This window comes from Mustela nivalis (assembly GCF_964662115.1).
Source record: "Mustela nivalis genome assembly, chromosome: 5".
Lineage (NCBI taxonomy): Eukaryota > Metazoa > Chordata > Mammalia > Carnivora > Mustelidae > Mustela > Mustela nivalis.
Genome location: NC_139024.1, coordinates 139,661,393 through 139,684,188, shown reverse-complemented (window position 1 = coordinate 139,684,188; position 22,796 = coordinate 139,661,393). Strand labels below are relative to the sequence as shown.

The window sequence follows — 22,796 nt, the reverse complement described above, 5'->3', positions numbered from 1 at the left end:
ATACACCAGGTGAATGAAAACAAACAACAACAATAGCAAAAAAAGAAAAAAAAACACAATGTGCCATATAATTCTGTGACTGTACTTGAAGCTCGAGACAAGGTTTCCAGCACAGGCTCACACAGCCTCCAAATAGTGCATTGCAGATAGCTGATAATTAAAGAAGGTCATCAGTTATATGATTTAAAAAGTGGATTTAGTGATGGGAGAGATGCTGATGCTGTCAAGGAATGGGAAGAGTAGCAAAAAGCAAGAATTTCAAGTTAATATATTATTTTAAATGGTAGGTGATTTAAAAATGTACCAGTAAATCCAGAGTCAATATCCTAAGTATACATTTGGTGACATCAGACTTAGAAGTTTGGGTAGCCATAGACCTTTCTAAATAATGCTTCTTAGAAAATGGAGAATTGAATGAACTTTTAGGTCACCTTCCATTGCAGATACTTATTTAGTATAGAGAGTCCTGACTAAAAGGGAGCCATCATGGTGAGCAGTTGCTGCAGAAGAGGGGGGAACCAGGGAGTTTTCTAGAAGAAGCAGAGCAGGGCACCAGACAGCCTTAGTCAGAGCTGACTTCTTGGAAGAAGTGACATCCAAACTAAACCGAGAGAGCAAACAGGAATTCGGCAAGTGGGTCTAGGGAGCGAGTGTCAGAGAGAGCAGGTACCGATCTCCAGGGGTAAGCCATGCTGTGGCCTTTCTAGAAAGCCCCACGTGGTATCATTTGGCTCTGGGCACACTGCCAGGGCAGGTGGGTGCAGGTGTATGGAGCACAAATGGGAGGGCAGCGGGGGCTAGAGCAAGGCGCGTGGTGGGCACAGGACCTTGCTGAGCTTCGATTTCCTGCTGAGAACCATGCAGGGGCTCCCTGGGGGATCTGAGGCAGGGGAGTGCGTTGTGTCCCGAAGGTGAGCCGTCCTTCCCTGCGGCAGAGGAAAGAAAGGTCCGGGTGGGGCCGCGCCTCTGAGCCGGGACTCACGTGCTCGCTCCCCTTGTTCCAGGTGTGGACACTGCCAGCGGCTGCAGCCCACTTGGAATGACCTGGGAGACAAGTACAACAGCATGGAGGACGCCAAGGTCTATGTGGCCAAAGTGGACTGCACCGCCGACTCAGACGTGTGCTCCGCGCAGGGGGTGCGAGGGTACCCCACGTAAGTGGGCGGGGCCTGGGCCCTGCATCGCCTGGCTCTCCACGGCCATCTGCCAGCCCCTCTCGGCCAAGGAAAGTTCACGCTAAACTTGGTCTCTTGTTTTGTAGTTCCGAGGAGGGAGGAGATGATAAATTGAAGCGCCCGGTCCCTGTTGTTAGGGCAAGAGCATTTTTCGCACTGTGTCTTTCCTCCTCCTGCTTTGCTTGGAAAAAGCCTTTTATTAATCAGTGTTGGGTTTTCCTATTTATAAGGAATGTGTTTGTGTGACAAAAATGGCAGCCTCCTTGGTGTCCTGTCAGGTGTGACATTCACCCCTCAACGCGATGAGCGTACCGTGTCATCAGTTTTAAGTTTTGGGTCACTCTGTTATCCTTAAGCATCCTTCCTGGAGTAATTTCCCACGTGACGAGCGCAGGGGCCGTTTTTGTTGGAAAGAAAGTTGACAAAGTAGGATCCAGAAGTTCTGACAAGCGATGCTTCTTACTCCCTTGACAGTTAAATTCTTTAGTTTTAAGAGATAGAAATTGAAACTGGCTTGAGAAGCAAAAGAGGGGATCAATTAGAAGGCCATGGAAGAAGGTCTGAGACTCAGTTCCCTGAGTTTGGGGGCCTTTCTTTCCCATACCTTCCTTAAGGTGACATAACTCTCCAACTCTGTGTCTGTCTGCTATCGTGGAGGGCTTGGGCTCACCACTGAATGGCCCCGCTTGGATGGAGTGTTCATTCCAGAAACACTTGTGCCCAGAGAGGAGGGCAGCAGCCCCTCTCTGGCCACAAGGCGAGTGTTAAAGAGAAGGGCCCTTCTCGTGAACAGGGAAGATGATGTTCCCAAAAGGAGGTTGGCCACTGTAACTCCCAAACTTTTTGTTCAAACTGATGAACGGGGTAAATTCTTATAAAACCTGGACCTGTCTTCAAACCCGAGAGGCAGCACAGAAAAGGGGAAGGAGCTCTGGGCTGGAACCTAGAAGCCATGTCTGAAACCCAGCTCTGCTGGTGGCTTATCGTGCAGCCCTGGCCACGCGGTTTAACCTGAGTCTAAGGAGGATGTTGATCCATGATTTCACGGTACGTGAAATAGCACATTTGCAAACACTGATCTGAGCATACCCAGTAAATGTTAAGGCCTTCCTTAACATTTGGAAATTTGGCATTTTCGTAAAGGACACTGCAGTTCTTGGTCTTTGGTGACTGCTGCTAATCTGGGTGCCGTCATTGAGATCAGATCAGATCACTAGAGAGAAAATTTTGTACCAAGTGTACCAACCCTGGCGGTATGATTGTTCTGTGCTTCACAGCCTCGCCTCTAAAGGAGACTCAGCTCAGACAAAGAAGCCATCAGTGAGTCGTGGGGCCAGGTGAGGAGATAGAGGTTTGCCTGCTGAGAGCCTGTTGCTTTCAAAGTGCAGGGACAACTGAGATGGTCGGCTGTCGTGTCCACTCTTAAGTAGCCGGCCATAGTGGCCATGTGGCGTATGCCACCAGCCACACCACTCGGAAGCAAGACAGCACTTGGGATAGGCTGAGAAGGCCAAGTGGTAGCGGGCATCCGAAGGCGCGGCAGAAGGCTCCACCTGGACCCGGTCATAGGAGCTGTCTGGCTGCAACATCAGTTACTGCACAGATGTTTTCCACAGGTGTTAAAGATTTTATTTATTTATTTGAGAGAGAGAGAGAGAGAGAGAGCTCGCATTCAGGGAGAGGAGCAGAGGAGAGGGACAAGCAGACAGACTCTGTGCTGAGCACAGAGCCTGCTGCGGGGCTCGATCTCATGACCCTGAGATCATGACCGGAGCCAAAATCAAGGGTGGGGCGCTCCACTGACTGAGCCACCCAGGTGCCCTCTTATTCACAGATTTTAAAAGAGCCACACTGAGTCATGTGTCCTGATTTAGAAGATACAGTCTCTCCAGGAACACCGTGCACTGCTTTTGTGTCCTTATACAGAACTGCAGTGCACTCACACGACACTGAACATTGTTGGGGAAGGAACCTCTGTGACCCTCCAGCCCTGTACAAGTGCCCTAGAACAGGTTTTTCTCCTCGAATGCAGGAGGCAGGGCATGCTGCAGTAGAACCCGTCCGTTGGGGTGTTCATGTACTGACCTGTGGGAGCTTCTGCTACCCGTGGCGCGGGGCCCGTCTTGGGGAGGCGCATCAGATGATGAACGCGGAGATGACGAATTCGGATGCCTAAGCACGCCCTGTGGAGTCACCGGCTCCTTTAACTGAAACACAGGATTGCACAGGGAGGGAATTCGGGTTCTCACGCTCCTGGGGAGGTTCAGTGTGCTTTGAGGTCACCGTTGTTGAGTTGGTAAAGGAGTCTGCATCCTCTGGGGAAACCGAGCCAGGCAGGGCCAGAGGAGGTTTGCTGCCGGTGCTGACCCAAGCGCACACACCAGGTGGCTGAAGAGAACAGAAACTTCTTGTCTCACAGCTTGGGAGGCCAGCAGCCCAGCGTCGCGGCATCTGCAGAGCCGTAACCCCTCCGAAACCCAGAGGGGAGTCCTTTCTTGCCTCTCCCTAGTGTCTAGTGGGGGCTGCACCCCGTCCTCTGTCCTCATGGGGCTGTCTTTCTCAGTGCGTGTCTATCTACTTGGCCAAAATTTCCCCTTTTCCTAGGGACCCCTGACTAGGGCCCGCCCTGATAGCCTCATTGTCACCTGCTTACTTCTCTAAAGATCCTGTTTCCAAATAAGGCTACACTGAGAGGGACAGGAGGCTGGGACTTCAACAGATCTGCTTTGGGGGACACGAATCAGCCAGTAACACCACCTCCTCTGTGGTGCTAGGACCTTGATCACAGGTTTCCAGAGTGACCCACACATGGAGGTGTTCTCTCCCGCAGTCTCCTTGAAAGACAGATTGCCAGGGAAAGCAGACTCCCATGTGGAAGTTTGGGGCTGTCCTTAGGGCGTAGACCCTGTGGCCATCCCCCTATCACCTTCTTTAGCCCATCCACAGTGAGGATTGGGGCCAGATGCCCTGATCAGGTGGGAAGGTCTGCGAAGAGAACCCTAATTCTATCCCTAGGCTCTGTGAACTGAAGGAGGTTTGGGCAGGCTGGAAAGATTTCTAGTCCAACAAGAAGAGATTTTAAAACATTGTTTATGGGGCGCCTGGGTGGCTCAGTGGGTTAAGGCCTCTGCCTTCGGCTCAGGTCATGGTCTCAGGGTCCTGGGATCGAGCCCCGCATCGGGCTCTCTGCTCAGCGGGAAGCCTGCTTCTACCTCTCTCTCTGCCTGCCTCTCTGCCTGCTTGTGATCTCTGTCAGATGAATAAATAAAATCTTAAAAAATAAATAAATAAATAAAACATTGGTTTTTTGTGTGTTGCTCAGTTCTGATTTGGTCACACACCTGACCTGTGACTAAATCAGAAAAAGTCACAGGTTAGGTTTCCAGCATTTAAATGTTCACAGAGAAATGGGGAATGAGGATTGTGTGTGTGTGTTTTTTTTAAGAGTTTTATTTATTTGACAGAGATCACAAGTAGGCAGAGAGGCAGGCAGAGAGAGAGGAAGGGAAGCAGGCTTCCTGCTAAGCAGAGAGCCTGATACAGGGCTTGATCCCAAGACCCTGGCTCGATCCCAGGACCGTGAGATCATGACCTGAGCCGAAGGCAGCGGCTTAACCCACTGAGCCACCCAGGTGCCCCGGGGAACGAGTTTGATAGTGCTGGTCCTTCCGAGTGTTTTGAGGGTTCCGCTCCTTTTCCACTCTGGTGGGGGAAGTGCCCACTGGAGGAGAGACAGTGGCTGGGGGTGGGGGGGTTGTGTGCATGAAACATCTCCTAGCTCTCTGTGAGCATAAGCTTTCCAGAGCTTCCCGAGGCCTCAGGGGCGGGTGTGAGCTTTAGTAATCGTGAGATCATGCTTCCCAGTCACTAAGAGTTTTAAAGTTCGTCAAGTTTCGGGTGTTCTTGTTGGACTGGCTAGAGTTTGGCTTTTTGTTAGGGTTGTAAAGGTAAAAGTTACTGAGGAATCAGGGCCTCTGTTCTTCACTGGAGGCCCAATAGGCATCCCCTAAGTCTGTCACAGGATATGGTTTTGGTGGGGGCAGGGGGGTGAGGCCTGGGAGCCTGTGATGCTTTATTCCAGCCCCTGCACTGATTTTCATGCATAGCACAAACCTTCTTTTCTTTTCTTTTTTTTTTTTAATATTTATTTATTTATTTATTTGCCAAAGAGAGAGAGAGAGAGGGAGATCACAAGTAGACAGGAAGAAAGTGGGGGGAAGCAGGCAGGGAGAACAGGGGGGGAAGCAGGCTCCCTGCTGAGCAGAGAGCCCGATGCGGGACTCGATCCTGGGATCCTGAGATCATGACCTGAGCTGAAGGCAGAGGTTTAAGCCACTGAGCCACCCAGGCGCCCCACGAACCTTCATTTTTAAGATCTTTGGAGAGCAAAGCGCACGGCTCCGATCTCTGCATGTCTTGACTTCTGACAGCGGCTACCGCACCCCAAGCTGCCGACGTGCACCATGTGCCACAGGCAGGGAGGGGTGATGTCAACGCACAGCTGGCCAGAGAACGCTAGTCTGTGTGTCATTTCCTCCGTCAGCCGCCCTGTGTTCCTGCCATCCTTGACACCTTCTGTCAGGTCTGATCTGGAGCGTGTTTCTCCGTTACCAGGGGCAGGGTACAGGGTACAGGATCCGGAAGTGTAGTGTCGGCCACAGGCAGAGTGTTCTGCTTGAGCACTGAAGGAAGTGCTCCGTATCCGATGTGCAGATACCGTCTGAGGCTAATACATGAGGAAAAGAAGATTCCTTCTCTGTGGGGAATGCATAGACCACCCTAACCAATGTCAAGGCTATTCTCAAAAGCTGGAAATGTAAATTCTCGCAGAACCTGGATATTCTCGTTTTATATGACAAGATATATCTTGTCTTATAAGATAGGATGGCCTGGGAATACATTTATTGTACAACAGTGCTATTTCTAGTACAGTTTTGCTTTTTTAACAAATGCAGAATGTAAGAACTTCTAAACTCTAGGAAGGATGGCAAACAACCAGCAGGGAGAAGCTCGCAAGGCCTGTTCCCCGAATGCACTTGGGGTTTTGTTCACGGTCTCATAGACTTGACGTGTTCTGCTCACTCTTATTTTTCTTGAGTAAGGGAAGAAACTTTTTAAAAGTGTGGGAGTAAGTGGATATGTGTTCTCCTCTTTCTTCAAGTTCTAGTGCAGGGGGCAGGTCTGTGCCTGGCCGCAGTGCTCTGACCGCATCCCAACGGGACGGCGCCGTCTACGCAGACCCCTCTGACCAGTTGAAAAATCTGCTCTGTCTTGTCCTTTTTCGCCTTTTAGCTTGAAGTTTTTCAAGCCTGGCCAAGAAGCTGTGAAGTATCAGGGGCCTCGAGACTTCCAGGCGCTGGAGAACTGGATGCTGCAGACGCTGAACGAGGCGCCCGCGGTGAGTGCACGCGAGGCCTCCCGGCGCCCGCCCTCTCCCTTCCCTCATTTCTCCGCACTCCAGGGGGACAGAGAGGCCAGTTCAGGTGAAAACTTAAGGCTCCCATTTCAAAGCAACTTTATATTCGTTTAGAACTAATTGACATTTGTAAGTAAAAATGAACTATTTCCCCTTCCAGTTTTTGTTTACTGTGGTAAAATACATGATACCGAACTGGTGATCTTAGCCATTTTTTAAATGTAGAGATTCAGGGTATGAACTCGGGTGCATTCACCCCGTTGAGCGGCCATTCCCAGGCCTCTTTTCACCACGTAGAACTCAAACCCTGTCCCCTCTGAACACCAGTCCCCCCTCACCGTGCCCCCAGCCCCCCACAACCACTCCGTTTACTTTTGGTCTCTTGTTTCTACTGCTTTGCATACCTCAGTGGAAAAAGATGACCTGTTAGGAAGGTTTTTATTATGGAAATATTCAAAGATGCATAAATGTAGAAAGAAGAGCATGCGTGATGTATGAATGAGGAGGAGGAGGGTAATGAAGATGGCCCCGTGTGCCGCTCCCCTGACTTAGGCGGTTCTCCCGTCCTGCCGACCTTGTGCGGTCTTACTGGCCCTCCTGGCCCTCGTGTGGTGGCAGAGTCAGCCCTCGGAGACTGTCATTTGTGACTGTCCCAGTGCACGTCTCACAGATACACACTTACTACTTGTTAAACTGACAGTTAAATACTTGTTAACTACTTGTTAACTAACATCAGTCTCTGTGCCACATGTATACAGTTGGCACTAGTTCTTGAGCGTCACAGGTTGACTTGGGGCCAAGGCCAGGCCTAAGCCCGAACTCCAGTCCAGGCCAACCTCAGCCCTCTCTTGCCTCCATGAGCTGTACCACACGTGACCCCCTCCTTTTCGCCTGGACTCTCAGTCCCCGAGGTGCTCACTGGCTTTGCCGAGCATGTCATCGAATAAATACCCCTGGTGCTCTCAGAGTCTTCGTGGCCTTCCCTGCACGGGGGTGGGGGGGGCAGGTAATGATACCAGGAAATGGTGGAGACTTTGATTTCTGAGGTACTGTTTAAAGACGTGGCTGTGTGTAGAAGGTTACTAAGAACATTGTATAATCCTCTCCCTCAGATTAACGTCGGGAGTCTTAGTTTTGTCACACATCGTTACGGTCGTAAACCCTTAAGTGTCCCTCCGTGTGTGGTGCCTTCTACTCAATGCAGAGTGCTCAGGCCTATGGAGGCTGGGTTGGGACGGACGGTTCGTGGCCGTGTGTTGATTAGGGCCTGGGAGGTTGACCAGTGTCCCATGCTGGGTGATTCGGATGAAACGGTGAGAGCATCTGACGTCTCTCCGTGTTATCTCAGTGGAACAGTTGAGTCAGGCCGCTCTGTCGGGTGAGGTAGGCACTCCTGCCTTGAAGGGGCTCCGTGCCCATGTGCGGTTCCAGCAGGTTCTGGGGGCCTCTGCTGCTACTGGAGTCACTTCCCAGGTGACCGTGTGGTCCCTTGCCCCCCTCCCCCACATTCTGTGTAGATGTCATGGTTCATCAGAAACCCACCTGCTACTCGGGTGTCGTTTTCCCTCTAACTGCGTGGCACTGTGTGAGTGTGAAGCAGAGACTTATCTAATTTTAGGTAACAGGAGAAACCACAGACCTCTCAGAGAGTCGATTTGCATCTTTGTCACGGCAAGACAGTTACATGAGCAGGTGGAACTTTCATATAGATTTAAACTACACATTGTTTCCTCTGTGAAATTGTTCTCTGATTGGAGGATGCCAATTTTAAAGAGGGGTTAATAGTCTCAAAAGAACCTTTCAAGATACACTTATTTATTTATTTATTTTTGGTCAGTATTTTTTTCTACCAAAAAGCCAGCCTTCTGTGATGACTTTATTCGGGAAACAAGTTGCCAGTATCAGGATGGCAGAAGGCGTTCATATGGAGGCCCAAGCTCCCCTTTTGGGTGGTGGCAGCCCCACTGCAGGCTAGGAAGGGCTGAGGGGAAGGGTTGTGTCCCCTCAGGCGGAAGGGACGTGGCTGCGTTGGATCCCCGTGTCAGCAGTAGAGATCTCCCACAATTGCTGGAAACCGCGGCAATGTGCCTGATTGGAGGAAAGTTCAAACACTCAAACCTGATCCTGCAAACCGAAAATTCTTTCCAAAGAACTTGCTTTTTATTGTGGAAACTTTTTAAAAAGTTCTTCATCTCTATATGTACCTAAGTAACTTGATGATGTGGTATATGGATATAGGATAAATTTAGATTACCTTCCTCGTGTTGTGGCAATATTAAAGAAGCTCAAAAGAAGATCCACTACTTCCAACTTTAAGATTGCCCTATTTGTTTCTGTATTTTTTTCTTAAACGGTTAGTCATATAAACATGGTTCATTTCACAAACAATATTTTTATATGTTACATCTTTATATTGATAGTATTTTATATTGTCATGTGGGTTTGCCACAATTCCACTCTTCTCTGTCAATGGATAGTTAGGTTATTTATAATTTTTTAATCAGAGATACATAAGGAACATGTAAATCTTTGTAAAAGACATTATTTTCCTATTTTTGGGTGATGTTTTTAGAATCTGTTACTGGACATGAAATTGCAATGCAAAGGGAAAGAGAAAAGGCGGACTTCTTTTATGGCTGTTGATGAATATTGCCTGGTCACTTTCTTAAGAATCTGTAAGCTGATATGGTCAGCAGCAGGGTGAGAGTGTGTCCGTGTCTGTGCCTGTGTGCTTGTATCTGTGACATACCACATTCTTGCCACGGCGGTCGGGCTGCCCCCGTACGAGCCACAGGGCCCAGGAAGTAATCTGCCCCCTCAGAGCTGTACATGAGCACTTTAACAATGAAAAATATGGAAAGCCCTTTGATTATCTTACAAAAGGTGACATGGAGTGTCTTATCTTCTGGGAACTCACTGACTGCTCACCTAGTCACCATTCTGTTGGGCATCTTTTTGTGGAAGTACCTAGTACTTTGCAAGTCTATACAGGCCTAGAGCTGCATGAACATCTTCCTGGTGCTTTCTGATTACAGCTCTGCACAGCTTTGAGCTGTCGGCACTTTTAAACTTTTTTTTTTTTTTTTTTAAAGATTTTATTTATTTATTTGACAGAGAGAAATCACAAGTAGATGGAGAGGCAGGCAGAGAGAGAGAGAGAGAGAGGGAAGCAGGCTCCCTGCCGAGCAGAGAGCCCGATGCGGGACTCGATCCCAGGACCCTGAGATCATGACCTGAGCCGAAGGCAGCGGCTTAACCCACTGAGCCACCCAGGCGCCCCACTTTTAAACTTTTAATGGTTTAATTGGGATATTCTTTTTTTTTTTTTTTAAGATTTTATTTGAGAGAGAGAGTGTGCATGTGCCCACATGAGTGGGGAGGAGAGGGAGAAGCAGGGCTCGATCCCAAGGCCCCGGGATCCTGACCCGAGCTAAAGGCAGGCACTTAACTGACTGAGCTACCCAGGCGCCCCAATATTCTTTTTCAGAGAAACATGAGCTGCCAAATAGAAAATTGAGTAACCTACATCCATGGGTCTGTAGCAAAATGGTGATTGTGTGATCTTTTTGTCACCCTTGAGTCGCTTTGGCTGGAGGCCACAGCTGTGGAGCTGCGCGGTTGGGAGTCACGTGGTACTGTGGTGACCGTCCAGCTGCACACGACGGGGCCCGCTTAGATGCTGGCAGAAGCGTCCTTTGAAAAGCCGTTTCTCACTCCCGTGTTGCGGGTCTGTCCCGGCCTCCGTGGTGTGAACTAAAGAGTGCAGCCCTATGCTTCTCTGGCACTGCCTGCCGGGCGCCTGCCTTGTCCTCCTTCCCGCCCCGCTCGTCCCTTTACCAGCCCTTCACGGTCTCATCACCCACCTTCTGTGTGCACCGAGGCGCACCGGGCCCTCCCCTCCGCTGACACTTCTCCTTCTCTGCCCGTTCGGCCGCTTCTATATCTGCGGGAGCTGCAGCCCGCCAGGGACTTCATCCTGCGTTCCCCGTGCAATCTGAGGTCACACTGTAAACAACAGGACAGTGTGCCTTTGTGGGTTGGGCCTGCCCTTTTGGTTTGCCTGCTCTGTTCGGTTGGGCTTGGGGGCAGCAGAGGGCAGGTTGGGGTGGGGATGGCGGTCACCGGCTGTCTTGAGAACCGGTCCCTGGGTGAGGCTGCTAAGGGGCTTCTTGCCGAAGGGTCCAGAGCCCTGAGAGTCCATTCCTGCCTTGGGTTCCCTCAACACAGCAGCATCCCACAAAGGTTTGATGTAGTCCGATGAGGAAGGAGATCTGTAGAAGGTTCTAGACGGACACAGGTCACCTCCTCGGTGGGTTTCACTCTGCCTTTGCATACAAACCCAATGACTGTTGTTTTGTTTCTCCCTGTTAGACACCAGAGCCAGAAGCAGAACCACCCAGAGCCCCTGAGCGCAAGCAGGGACTTTATGAGCTGTCAGCGAGCAACTTTGAGCTGCACGTGTCGCAAGGTATGTTGGGTGACTCTCGCGGCTGTTCCTGGCAGGAGACACACCTCTCAGAACGACTGACCGTTCACCACTGCTCACCACTGGGCTTTTCCTTGATAGCACTCGCGGGCCCTCGGATGACATCTGTGGCACTGAGCCATGGTTTCTCTCTTCGAGACCCATGAACATCCTTGTGCAGAGCTTTTCCTCTTGGAAAGGATTTCTCCTTTCATCTGTGTCCTTCAAGAAATGCCAGTTTTAGTGTTAGCCGAAGCCTTGGGTTGTGGAAAGCTCACAAATGAGCAGGCACCCCGAATTTGTACACCAGCTGGACAGTGCGTCCTTGGATAGGAAAGAGTTTATTTATATTAACGTGAATCATACACTTACTGCCCTGGGGCAGAAACAAAAGCTTCTCTTACATATTTAACTTAGAATTTAGCGGGACCATTGTAACTTGTGAATGCATTTACAGTCAAAATATTTTTCTGTATCACATCTCTTTTTTTTGAAAACGGTCCCCTAAAAATCAAAATGATCTACATACAATCTGTAACATAAGCGGCAAGTAGGTCCTTTGGTCACACATTTCTGGACAGTTGGCTCAGCACTGACTGACTTGAAAGCAGATTCAGCTTCTTTCCTGATCTCTATTCTCAAATGCTGCCACGGAGGGAAATCCTCCCAGAAGACTGGTTTGGAAGCATCGCGAAAAGGGTTTAAACGTGTGCCTGGCCTTGTGACTTCATAGCACTGCGAGTCGAGACCTACCACACTCAGGGTCCGCAAGAGTGTCTGTGATGCTGTCAGCGTGTTTCCTGCGAGTCGAAGGTTGTTATTCGGACCAGGGCGCCAACGGTGGAGTTTTGGGGTGTTTTCCCCAATAGGGGATTACCCCACAAGCCCAGATGGGTCCCTCCCTAAGCAAGTCACACGTGAAGGGTGGAGTGTTGAAGCGCCACCTTGAGCTGCTCGCAGGAGACTCTGTCCTCAGGAAGCGACAGTTGCCGCCCGCGCTCACAGCTGCCCCACTCCTCTAGTCGGTCCTTCCCAGACGTCCCAACCCCACCTCCCAGCACAGGGTTAGTCAGGGCTCTGCCTGTCCCGAGAGACATGGCTTCAGCCTTGCAGATCAGTTGCTCATTTTTTGAATCAAGTTTTCACCATTTCCCTTAAACGAGTCCCCACTGTGGTGAATGTGTGGCGTGGCAGCGTCCTTCTGGGAGCACGGATCCCGTTTTGGTGCTCGCTGGTTTGTTCCCTCCCCAGGCACAGCCTCATTCGGGTCTGGTCTCAGCCTGACATCTTTTAGGCCATCGGCTGGTCAAGGTAGAACAGCCTAGAAAAAATCTTCAGTATCCAGATAATGATTTTGTGTGGGTTTGTGTTTTGTTCTTCTAGCCAAGGGAGTGTTACTCAGGTTTTAAAACCTTCTGTTTTATTGTCAAATAAAACACAGATACAGAAAACAAACACAGAGCTTAGTGAATTGTGATGGAGTGGTTGCTCTGTAACCACGGTCTGGTTCAGGGACTAAAACTGCCAGCCTCCCCTCCCCTGTCCAGGTCCCAGTCGGCCTGCCCTCAGGGAGGCGGTGTCCTGGACTCTGTGGAAACCACTCCTCCCTGTGTCATTCACCGTCCCAGTGTGCATTCCTAACACTACAGTTTACTTTGGTCTGTCTTTCACATATGTCTCTCTCAAGTCCCAGTCTATGCGTTCCCCCAGCATCTCTTTATCTTCCGTGCGTCCTGGTGGCTGAGCGCGTGGGTTGTCGGACCTGTAGAATTCCCAGTCTGGACTTGTCCAGTGGTGTCTCCGTGGTGCGCTGAAGTACGTTTCCCTCAGTCTGTTCATTCACTAGAGTTGCCAGATGCTGCTGTTCTATGAAAACCTTCTTCCTTCATTGTTTTAAGGAGAGAGACTTGCTCTCACGTATCAGCTGGTTTTCCCGTGGCGCAGTTTGCCCAGGACAGATGGGATCATCGCCCGAGCCTTCCCCGTTGTTGCCCGTTCTTCAAATACTGCGTTGGTTCCCTATTGTCCTCCAGAGATGGCAAAGTAGATTTTGTTTTGAGGATCCCTGTGAACTCACAGATACAGACTTATTCGACTGAGTCACGTTTTGCCAGTTAAAGGGTCCGCACTGACGCTGGCAGGGGGACAAAGATCAGATGCTTCTATTCAGTCTCTAGTAAGGGATGACGTCAGTTACCTCCTTTTCCCTTCTCTGCCCTGGCTCTCCGTGAAGGCGACCACTTTATCAAGTTCTTCGCTCCGTGGTGTGGTCACTGCAAAGCTCTGGCTCCAACCTGGGAGCAGCTGGCCCTGGGCCTTGAACATTCTGAAACTGTCAAGATTGGCAAGGTAAGTGAAAGCCCTTATTAAACTGGAAATAGACCGCCTTTGGCTGGATTAATTAGCAGAGTAGCCCATTATTCATTCTGTGTGCAAAGTCGCAAACTTGATTTATTAATTCCATTTAGTGTGCCACTTGATAATTCATTTCACCTTCACAGATGGCAGCCTGGTTTCAAATGTGCTGGCTTTTCCACAGCCTAAAGATAAATTATGGCTCTGGCTTCTTTGTTTATTTTGAAGCAATGGCCAATTCTGAATTGGCAGCCCCAGAGCCGTTTCTGCAAAGATATGGGGCACAGCCTGTGAATGTTCACTGGCCGGACTTGGAGGACATCCACGTTTGACCTCACCCGAGAGCTGTCACCTGGAGGAGCCCCGGCTCCGTGCTCCCAGAGGCCTGCACAAGCCGCCCCCCTCCAGTGAGCCCCAGCTTTCCCTGCTGCCCGGGAGTCTTTCCAGCTTTCCCCACTTTGCAGAGAGAAGCCAGGAGTGGTGTCTAACAACTTCTGTATAAGTGGATTTTCTGGAAATATCCAGAGCAGCTCCTGGGCCATCAAACACTTTTAATCTCACCCAGCCTTTGGCACCCACCAGACATCCAGGCATGGGTTTCCTTTTACAAAAATCTCATTTTTTACTTTGCCAAAGGGCTGATTTGTATACAGAAGTAATGCTGCGTGTCCAGGAACTGCACTGAGTGAGATGCTCTGCCCAGTGCAGGGAAATGGTCAAGAGTGTGAGCTCAGGAACCGCGTAGACCTGCCCGGCCAGCCTGCGGCCGCTTCTCCACACCCCAGTCTCCGCCTTTGCAAAATCACAGGGAGACCTGACTGGTGGTGTGTGGTGTGGATGAAAGTCAGGGTCCTAGTAAGACCGTTGGCATGGATCAAATTCCTGGCCAGTTCTAATAGTTGTGAGTTCAGCGGATTTTCACTGTTGCCTGTTAAGTACTTCCAATTACGTGTTCTAGTTACGCATGTGGTACTTTTTTATTTATTGAACATTTCATGGAAGGAGTCATAATTTTCTTGTCCTCTATCTTCTCAATTCCTTGTATCCTTAAATTATTTTTTGAATTTTTATGGGAGATTATCTCCAGCTTATGTCAGTAACGGTTTCTCATAGAGTCAGGCATGAGCAGACACAGTCTGCCCATCCGGGCTGTGGCCCTTCATCTCTGGGCACGCCTGTGGCCAGGTTAGATGGGACCCTGGAATGCCCCCCACCCAGATTCGAGATTTCCCTTTAATACTTTAACTGCTGACTTCCAGTCTTACATGTGAACGTGGTATTTCTATCCTACTTCGAGGACATGGTGAAGAACAACTGAGTGTCCCACATAGCTGATCTTAATGCCAGTGGGAGATGAAGAAGAAGTGACTTAGGATAAAGTGTTTCATGAAAGTGTTGAACAGGCAGAATCTTGATGAGATTTAAATGAGATAAATTTAAAAAGCTGCGATAGTTGGTAAATTGAGCTAACAGAATTAAGAACATCTTATCATCCTAATTTGACATCTTTTCAGTTGTCTTGATACCAAATACTCCTATTTAAAATTGACTCCTTGCTTCTACTCGATTCCAAAACTCCCCAAGTTTGGGCGTGAGAGGACACAGGCTAGCCTTGGCGTGGGCCTCGGTCGCACATGACCAGGCTTCCCCTGCGGCGAGAGCAGGGGTGGGGGGCTCCTCTCCTCCCGCTGTTAACCAGCTCCAGGCAGAATGTGACTTCCTAAACATGAGCATTTTTAGGTGAGCTGAGTATGTCATTTCTCTAAAGGACATTTCATCCCCTGCCCCCTTAGCTCAGTGTCATCTGGGCTGGCTTTTAGGGAGTCTCTCCCCAGACTGCACCTTGGGGGGGCGGTGCCGCAAGCACCAACGTACGTGAGGTACGTGAGGTCTGGAGTGTCCAGTAACCCGCGTGTCAGGAAGCTTCTTGAGGAAACAAACGGTGAATGTGGTCTTACTTTGTCTTTAGGTTGATTGTACACAGCACTATGAACTCTGTTCGGGAAACCAAGTTCGTGGCTATCCTACTCTTTTGTGGTTCCGAGACGGACAAAAGGTACGTCTTCAGGTTGTGGTGTGGAGAGCTGGCCTCTCTCTTAGTCCAAGTGGGCTGTGGCGTGATGCCCGTGTGGACTGCTGGGCACTGGTTTAAAGGCAGACATAATATTGGAACAAAAGTGTCTTTCTCTTACTTGATAAGATTTGGGTAGTTGACAAAACCCGTCAGTCATCCTGCTGTTTTGACACATTTCAGTTGGCTCAAGTGAGCACTAGAATAATCCAGAATGACCTTTGAGTGGGGTTAACGCCGGCTTCCAGTAAGGGGCTCACTTGTGCCCCGATCCGGCCCTGGCCGACGGTCTGCCGCTGGCCTGCTGGAGCGGGCTCTGGCTTCGTGACCAGATCCCTGCAGAAGACAGGTGCTGTAGCTGTCACCAAAGCAAAAATGTTTGCTTTGCTGTCTGCACCCTCGTGTGTAAATCTGAGCATGCAGACGTAGCACGGTTCACACCCCCACCAGGGAGACACCTGAGGGAGGTCTCACATGGGCGCGCGGGCTGGGACGAGGTTTGAGTGAGAGCATTAGGTGTACTGATTGACCGCATTTTCATGTGGCTCTTCCCTCGGACAGATTGACCAGTACAAAGGAAAGCGGGATTTGGAGTCCCTGCGGGAGTACGTGGATTCCCAGCTGCAGAGCACAGAGCCGGAGGCCCCAGAGAGCGTCCAGCCTTCAGAGGCCCCGGCGCCGGCCCCTGAGCCTGTGGCCCAGGTGGGTGCCTGTTGGGTCAGGAGGGCCAGCCGTGGCCCCCGGAGGGCACTGCCCTCCCGTACTTTGGGCCGCGCGACAACAGGGGGTCTGGCTGCGGCCGACTTTAACACGTGAAGTTTCCTTCAGCCACTTTCACACGCTAGTAAGGTCTAAACCAAGGGGCGTCTCTGAAATAGATGTGAGACCCATCCTAAGAGCATTTGGTGGCAGAAGCTCTGGGAAGCTCATCCCTTTGATTGGTAACCACTGTACTTGAGGGCGTTTGCTGGGAAAGTTGGCTGCTGTCCGGTAGCCCCCCACCCCCGCTTCTGTTTGTTTCCATCCCCTGCTGTGGTAATTGGACTTGAACCCTGGGTGAGGCCCCGGGCGATCTGCTGCAGCGAGGATGGTGCCCCAGAACCGAGAGGCAACTTGGCCTAGCGGGTTTCTTTTGCTGAGGCAGGCAGTCTGCATTCAGAGAGCAGAAGGTTCTAGACTCACGTGTGCATTTATTGAGCATGTTTCAGGCACTGTCCCTGGCCACCAGGAAACCAAAGCAAATAAGACCACCTTCCTACTTGTGAAGGGGGCTGAGTCTGCTGGGGCAGACACAGGAGAATGCACGCAAGCGGGTCCCCAGGTGTGTGTGCCTGGCTGGTCGCAGTGGGCTGAGAGAGCTGGGGGCAGACGGGTGGGACGTGTGGCCAAGAGCCAAAAGGGGAATTGGTGTTTGCCGGAGAGTCAAGGCTTGTCCAGTAGAGGAGGGAGCATGAGCAGAAGCACGTGGTGTGACTCAGCCGGGCACGTTTGGGGCAGGGGCAGCAGTCGGGTGGAGGGCGGGGGAAGAGGAGGACGAGGGGTGCAGTGCCGGAGGCCAGAGCCGAGGCGTAGGACGCGGGTTTTGGAGGACGTGGTCGGCCAGCCAAGGATTCTGACCTTTGCCCTGTACTTACTGGGAGCCAGTGGGGGCCTTTGACCGATTTGCATTTTAGATGCCTGCCTGGCGGAAAGAGATGGAAAACCAGTGTATTAGGCCAACAGGATGAGGAGACACCCCAAATGGAGGCTGTGGCCGGGGGTAGAGGGGCAGAGGCAGGAAGCTTAAGGAGCCCCACTCTCCTGCACGCAGTCGGGAAGGTGGCCTCTGAGGGGAGAACGGGGGCTCCGGCAGACCTAGTGGGCGCTGGGACCAGCGGGGAGAGAAGCGCTGGGGCGAGGAGGCAGGCGGGGAGTGCAGGTTCTGGGTTGTTGATTTTCAGGGCTGCGGTGGCAGCGGGTGGGGAGGGCTGCTGGCCAGTTAAATGGGCTCTGGAGCCGACCCCGCAGGTGTGTGTCTGCAGTCCGGTGGGCGGTGGAGGCCAAGGCTGAAGCCGTGCGTGGAAAGGTCGTTCTTTAGAGAAAGTCAAAATAACGTCTTTCCAGGAAAACTGTGCTTGGTGGCCTCGCTGAGAACTGTAGGCCTGTTTATCGTTATTTCCGGAACAGGATATTCACGTTGCTCCTTCCGTTTCTATAACTACACAACATAGCAGGCCACGTTCGTAGCTGGGACACCAGGAGGGTGTCGGCAAGGAAGGGGGCAGTGTGTCCTGGTACCCCAGGGCCAGCGCAGTGAGCGTGACCCCTCAGCATGTGCTTAACAGATCCTGACTTGCTGGGGCCATCGTTCCCTGAGCGCTGGTGGTTTGGAATCGGAAAAAATTGAGTCATCTACCCCATCCTGGAGTGGGAACAGTCATGGGCCTCCTCGACCCCACAGCCCGTCCCTTAGTGGGATTCTTAGGTGGGGGAACTACCTGGGCATTCATTCGAAGGGGAAGTTCTGGTTTAAGAAGCAAACGATTTTGTAGTAGCTGCGACCACATGTGTTAGGGGAGCATGTGTGTCATGGTGGCTCTGAAGGGCGTCCCAGATTGAATATAATTCTGCCCTATGGGGGTTTGCCTCACACACAGACCAGTTTCTGTTAGTTTTCCAGCACAAAGTAGGTCTTTCAGTGAGCGCGGCGTCATGTTTCTGGACATAAAGACGGATGGTGGTGCGCTGCCGCGGCCCCGGCGGCTTTGCCTCCCCGTCGCTGCCACGCGTTCCTCGATGCCGGACTCGCGGGGAGCAGGCCTGGTACGTTTAGCCACGTGGTAAATCCTCACGGTCTTGCTCTTGGGAGACAGTAGCAAATCCGTTTTTGGAGAAACACGTGGATGTAATTCTGTGAAGGACCGTCAAGACCAGATTGCCTTAGAGCGCACGGCCCCGTGGCACCTTCCCCCGTCACCCTCCAGCCAGAGCGGAGATGAACGGTTTGCACATTCCCTCTGAACTCAAAGACAGAAAGCAGCCTGGGATGGGTGGCACACACGTCCTCGCCTGTGGCTGGGCGGCCATCAGCTGTGAGTGAGGTCAGCACACAGAGAAGGTCACTTTTACAGATCGCTGCGCTGGGAGAGCAGGTGGCAGATAGCTGGGGAGATCGCGTGTGCTGCTGCGTGGGGGTCTCAGACTCTTCCTGTCGGTGTGGGAGGCTCCAAGCCCAGGGCTGCACAGCCCCCTGCTCCCAACCCTGGGGCCCCAGACAGTGGCAGCTGCACCTGAACCCGCTCAGGCTGGCCGAGGGCAGTGCTGGCCTGGGTCCCGCCACCTTCTCGAAGCATCTCCTGGGCTCAGGACCTGGGGAGCCTCTGATGACTCACGGGCCCTTCTTGTGTGGCTTGTGATATGTGAGTTGTGTATTTTTGTGTGACCTTGCATGACAGCATTTTAAAAAGATGACGGATTTATATTTCTGCCACCCCAAAGCATGGCCCTGCCCTGCTCTAAGTGATGCAGGTTTGCCACGGCTTTTCCCTTCCTTGCAGGGCACTGTGTTGGCACTCACGGAAAAGAACTTCGAGGACACCATTGCAGAAGGAATAACCTTCGTTAAGTTTTATGCTCCGTGGTAAGTGTCTGTTTAATTAGAAACTACTCCACCCCAGTGTGCTCGAGTCCATCACCGTCCCCCCCTCATCGGCCTGCACTCTAGTCTCGGTGTTGGGCAGATGCTACGTTTACACGTGGGTTCTGTCGTAGGAAATAAGAAAAGGGGGTTGTTTGTGCCTCTGTTTCACTCGGTTGAGGTTTGGTTTGGTGGTATTCATAAACAGTTATTTATGGAGAATGAGTCAGTGTATTTTAAAGTCCAGTGTGTTTGGGGAAAACATGAACATGGAGAGTTAGGATGGCCATATAAAACTTGAATTTTGTGGTATCTGTCATTTCCCAAGTAGACTGATTTTTTTTTGGTTAACTAACCACGAACATCATGATGTAGCTTTGCTTCTTAGTCTCTTGGACTCGAGAAGCTGAGCAGAGGTCTGGTGGGGCCGTTCCGTGCATTCCCCAGTTACCAGAACCTTCGGGCCTGTGGTCCTCGGGGACCAGAGCGTACAGAGGGAGGACACCCCGTTTGTGACCAGGGCTACCTGAAGACGATGGCGGGTGCCGAGACTTACACGGCTGTCACTCTGCATGCCCTTTCTTTCCTTTGAAGCTCAGTTTTCTCAGCAGTCAAATGGGAAGAATGCCTTGTCTTCACAAACAATCCACTTACAAGAGCAGAGGCTCAAGGAGAGTGTGAGGTTCTGTTTCTAAGCAGACCCAAGTAAGCTCCTCTACAGCTGGTGCCACTCAGTGCTCAGGAGAAACCACAGTGGCAGAGACAAGTCAGTGAGCACCTAACTCCCACGCTTTGTCAGTGTTTATCCTTAAAGAATAGAAACAGGTGGATGCCTGGGGGGCTCAGTCAATTAATCGGCTGCCTTCAGCTCAGGTCATGATCGCAGGGTCCCAGGATCGAGCCCTGCATCGGGCTCTCTGCTCACAAGGAGCCTGCTTCTCCCTCTGCCTCCGCGTGCTCTCTTATCTTGCTGCCAAATAAATCAATAAAATCTTAAAAAAAAGGCGGGGGTTGCAGTCAATTAAGCATCTGACTTTTGCTTTCAACTCAGGTCATGATCTCAGGGTTGTGAGATCGAGTCCCATGCCGGGCTCTGTGCACAGCAGGGACCTGCTTGGGATGCTCGCCCTGTCTCTGCCCCTCCCCGCTTGCTCTCTTTCTAAAGTAAATTTTTAAAGAAAAATAGGAACACTACTCAGTGATGTTTTTAAATCTATTATTTTCTATTTTTTAATAAAACCCTGAAGCTATATGGATCGAGTAGTGGGTAGGAGGACGGGTGCTCAGGGAAGCTTTTACGTTGTCTTAAAATCTCAAGACCGTAGCGATCAATTCTAAAATGAAGCATTTTTTTAAAAATGCGTGGAGTCGGTTTTGCATCCTGTCCATCACCTTGTGCTCATGTTGTGTCTGGTTCATTTGTAGGCCAGTTAGCTCTGGTCACCACTTCCTGGACAGGGTCTCAGAATCTCAACTTGTTTCCAGACCAGTTTGCTTCCACTAGGTTATCCAAAAGTCTACTTCGGACTGACTTTGAATTCCTTGTTTGGGACAGAGAAGGAGAAAACATTAGTGCACCCAGTGGGAGAATGTGATGTTTTATAAATTCCTGTGCCATTGGCGACCGCCTCCCACAGGGACAGGGCTGGGCTTGGCAGTGACTCTGGGTGAGGGAGCGGGACCCAGGACTCCATGCGCCAGCGTCGTTCCCTTCCCAGGTGTGGGCACTGTAAGAATCTGGCCCCGACGTGGGAGGAGCTGTCCAGGAAGGAATTCCCTGGTCTGGCAGAGGTCAAGATCGCCGAGGTGGACTGCACTGCCGAGCGGAACATTTGCAGCAAGCACTCGGTGGGTACATGTGGCTGGAAGGCCTCCCCGGGGGCTGAGCGGGGGTTGGGGGGTTGGGGGGTTGGGGGGGAGCACACCCACAGGGAGCGGTTCTCTGGGCCCCACCCAGCGACCGTCACTGCCCCCGTCTTCTCCAATGTTCCTCCTGTCCTCTTGAAGCTCTTGCTTTGTTCTCATTTTGAAAAGCAAAAGTGATGCTCTGTCGAAGGAAAGGCTTTCCCTTCCCATTAGCCATCCGCCGTTCACTGGGGATTTGAGGTCTTGCCGTCCACACGGAAGCCTGGGCAGTAATGAGTGTCCGGGCTTGGGGACAGGGTGCCACCTCCACGGCCTCTCTGGCTGGCCCAGCAGTCCGCCAACCTCAGCCTTCGTCTCAAGCTCCCGAATGGCTTAGTTTTCAGACGTAAGCCTGTGTTACAGAATCCCTGGTCGAATAAGGGAAACGGTTGAACTTCCTCCTGAAAGGGCCGTCCCAGCAAGCGAGCCTGTGCTTGGGTCTTTCTGTTTAACTTCTGCTGCCTCCGGAGCTGATAGCACAATCTGAGCACCCAAAAGATTGCAATTTACGTTTTTACTTTTGCATTGTTTTCTGAAATCCCTGTGAGGCTCTGGCGCTTCTTACCTCATTCACTTGAGAATAGACTTAGGGGCACCTGGGTGCTCAATGGGTCGAGCATCTGACTCTGGATTGCAGCTCAGGTCCTGATCTCAGGATCAAGCCCCACCTTGGGCTCCACATTCAGCATGGAGTCTGCTTGCAAGTGCATGTTCTCTTAATAAATAAAATATTTAGGAAAAAAAAAAAAGAGGCTAGATGTAGCATGGACATTTACTTCTCACTAGAAGCTGCCCTTTTTTGGGTTCCTTAACGTCTCAGAAAAGAAGTTCATTGTTGCTGTTGCACTGGAAAATGCGTGTTCTCAAGGCTGTTGCTGCCAAGCAGTGCGGCCCACGGAGTGCCTGGGTGGCACCACCATTTCTTGTCAGAAATGCAGTCTTAGGCCCCGGCTGGACCTGCTGCATCAGAACGTGCCTGTTCACCGGGGCCCCAGGTGATGGCCTGTGCAAGAAAGCCCCAGAAGCTCTCCTTTTGGGGCAAGTCCTTCCTTTGACACTGATCTCGAATGTGCTTTTGGATGGGAAAGTGAGGAGCCCCAAGGCTTTGCTTCTTTGTACTTTTCAAATGGTCTGTACCTTTTAAAAATTTAACCATAGACTTTCCTGGTCGCAACTTGAGGAGTTTCTCTGGTTTTACTTAAGAAGCAATTTGTGTATGACCTGGACCACTGGTCTTCATACTTCTGTTTTTTTTGGTTTTTTTTTTTGAAGGTACGAGGCTATCCCACACTGTTGCTTTTCCGCGGAGGGCAGAAGGTCAGCGAGCACAACGGAGGCAGAGACCTTGACTCGCTGCAGCACTTTGTCCTCCGGCAGGCCAGGGACGAGCTGTAGCACCCGTTGGCCAGTTGCCCGGCCTTGCACACCCCGGCTGCTGGAGCCGAGTCATGCAGGTGTTGTGGACTCTCACGTGGTGGTTTTTCAGAGAGCTGAATGTACTAAACTTGCGGTATCTTCTTTGTGTGTGTGTTTTTTAAGCCAACACACTCTACAGATTCTCTAAGTTTCTCTAAGTAAACACATAAGTCACGATCCCTTCACTAAATATTTTCCTTGGCGATCAGTCATCCCCTCTTCCCTTCTTTTGATGAATCTAAATGGTTTCCTTTGAGACTAAAACAGAGTTAAGGAAAATCAAATTGCTGAGCTGTTTTTGGCTCGTGAGTGATTCTGGTGAACGCATCACCTAAAGCATTGTTTGGGACTGCCCATGAGTCCTGGAAAGGTGACCG

General features: G+C 51.1%; 1 protein-coding gene across 2 annotated transcripts in view; it reads left to right on the top strand.

Annotated features, from left to right (window-relative positions):
- The window catches only part of TXNDC5 (thioredoxin domain containing 5), a 33,901-nt gene that overhangs the window by 3,374 nt on the left and 7,731 nt on the right, over positions 1-22,796 (top strand). Inside the window, exons 2-10 of one of the 2 annotated variants that reach the window (XM_082730726.1) lie at positions 1,005-1,154; positions 6,468-6,573; positions 10,963-11,059; positions 13,290-13,405; positions 15,381-15,467; positions 16,044-16,184; positions 19,019-19,101; positions 20,817-20,946; positions 22,276-22,521. In XM_082730726.1, the coding sequence (XP_082586852.1) occupies positions 1,005-1,154; positions 6,468-6,573; positions 10,963-11,059; positions 13,290-13,405; positions 15,381-15,467; positions 16,044-16,184; positions 19,019-19,101; positions 20,817-20,946; positions 22,276-22,398 (1,033 nt within the window). In that variant the 3' untranslated portion in view covers positions 22,399-22,521. Of the gene's footprint in view, positions 1-1,004; positions 1,155-6,467; positions 6,574-10,962; positions 11,060-13,289; positions 13,406-15,380; positions 15,468-16,043; positions 16,185-19,018; positions 19,102-20,816; positions 20,947-22,275; positions 22,522-22,796 lie in introns of those variants that run through there. The other variant, XM_082730725.1, reaches the window with a different exon arrangement.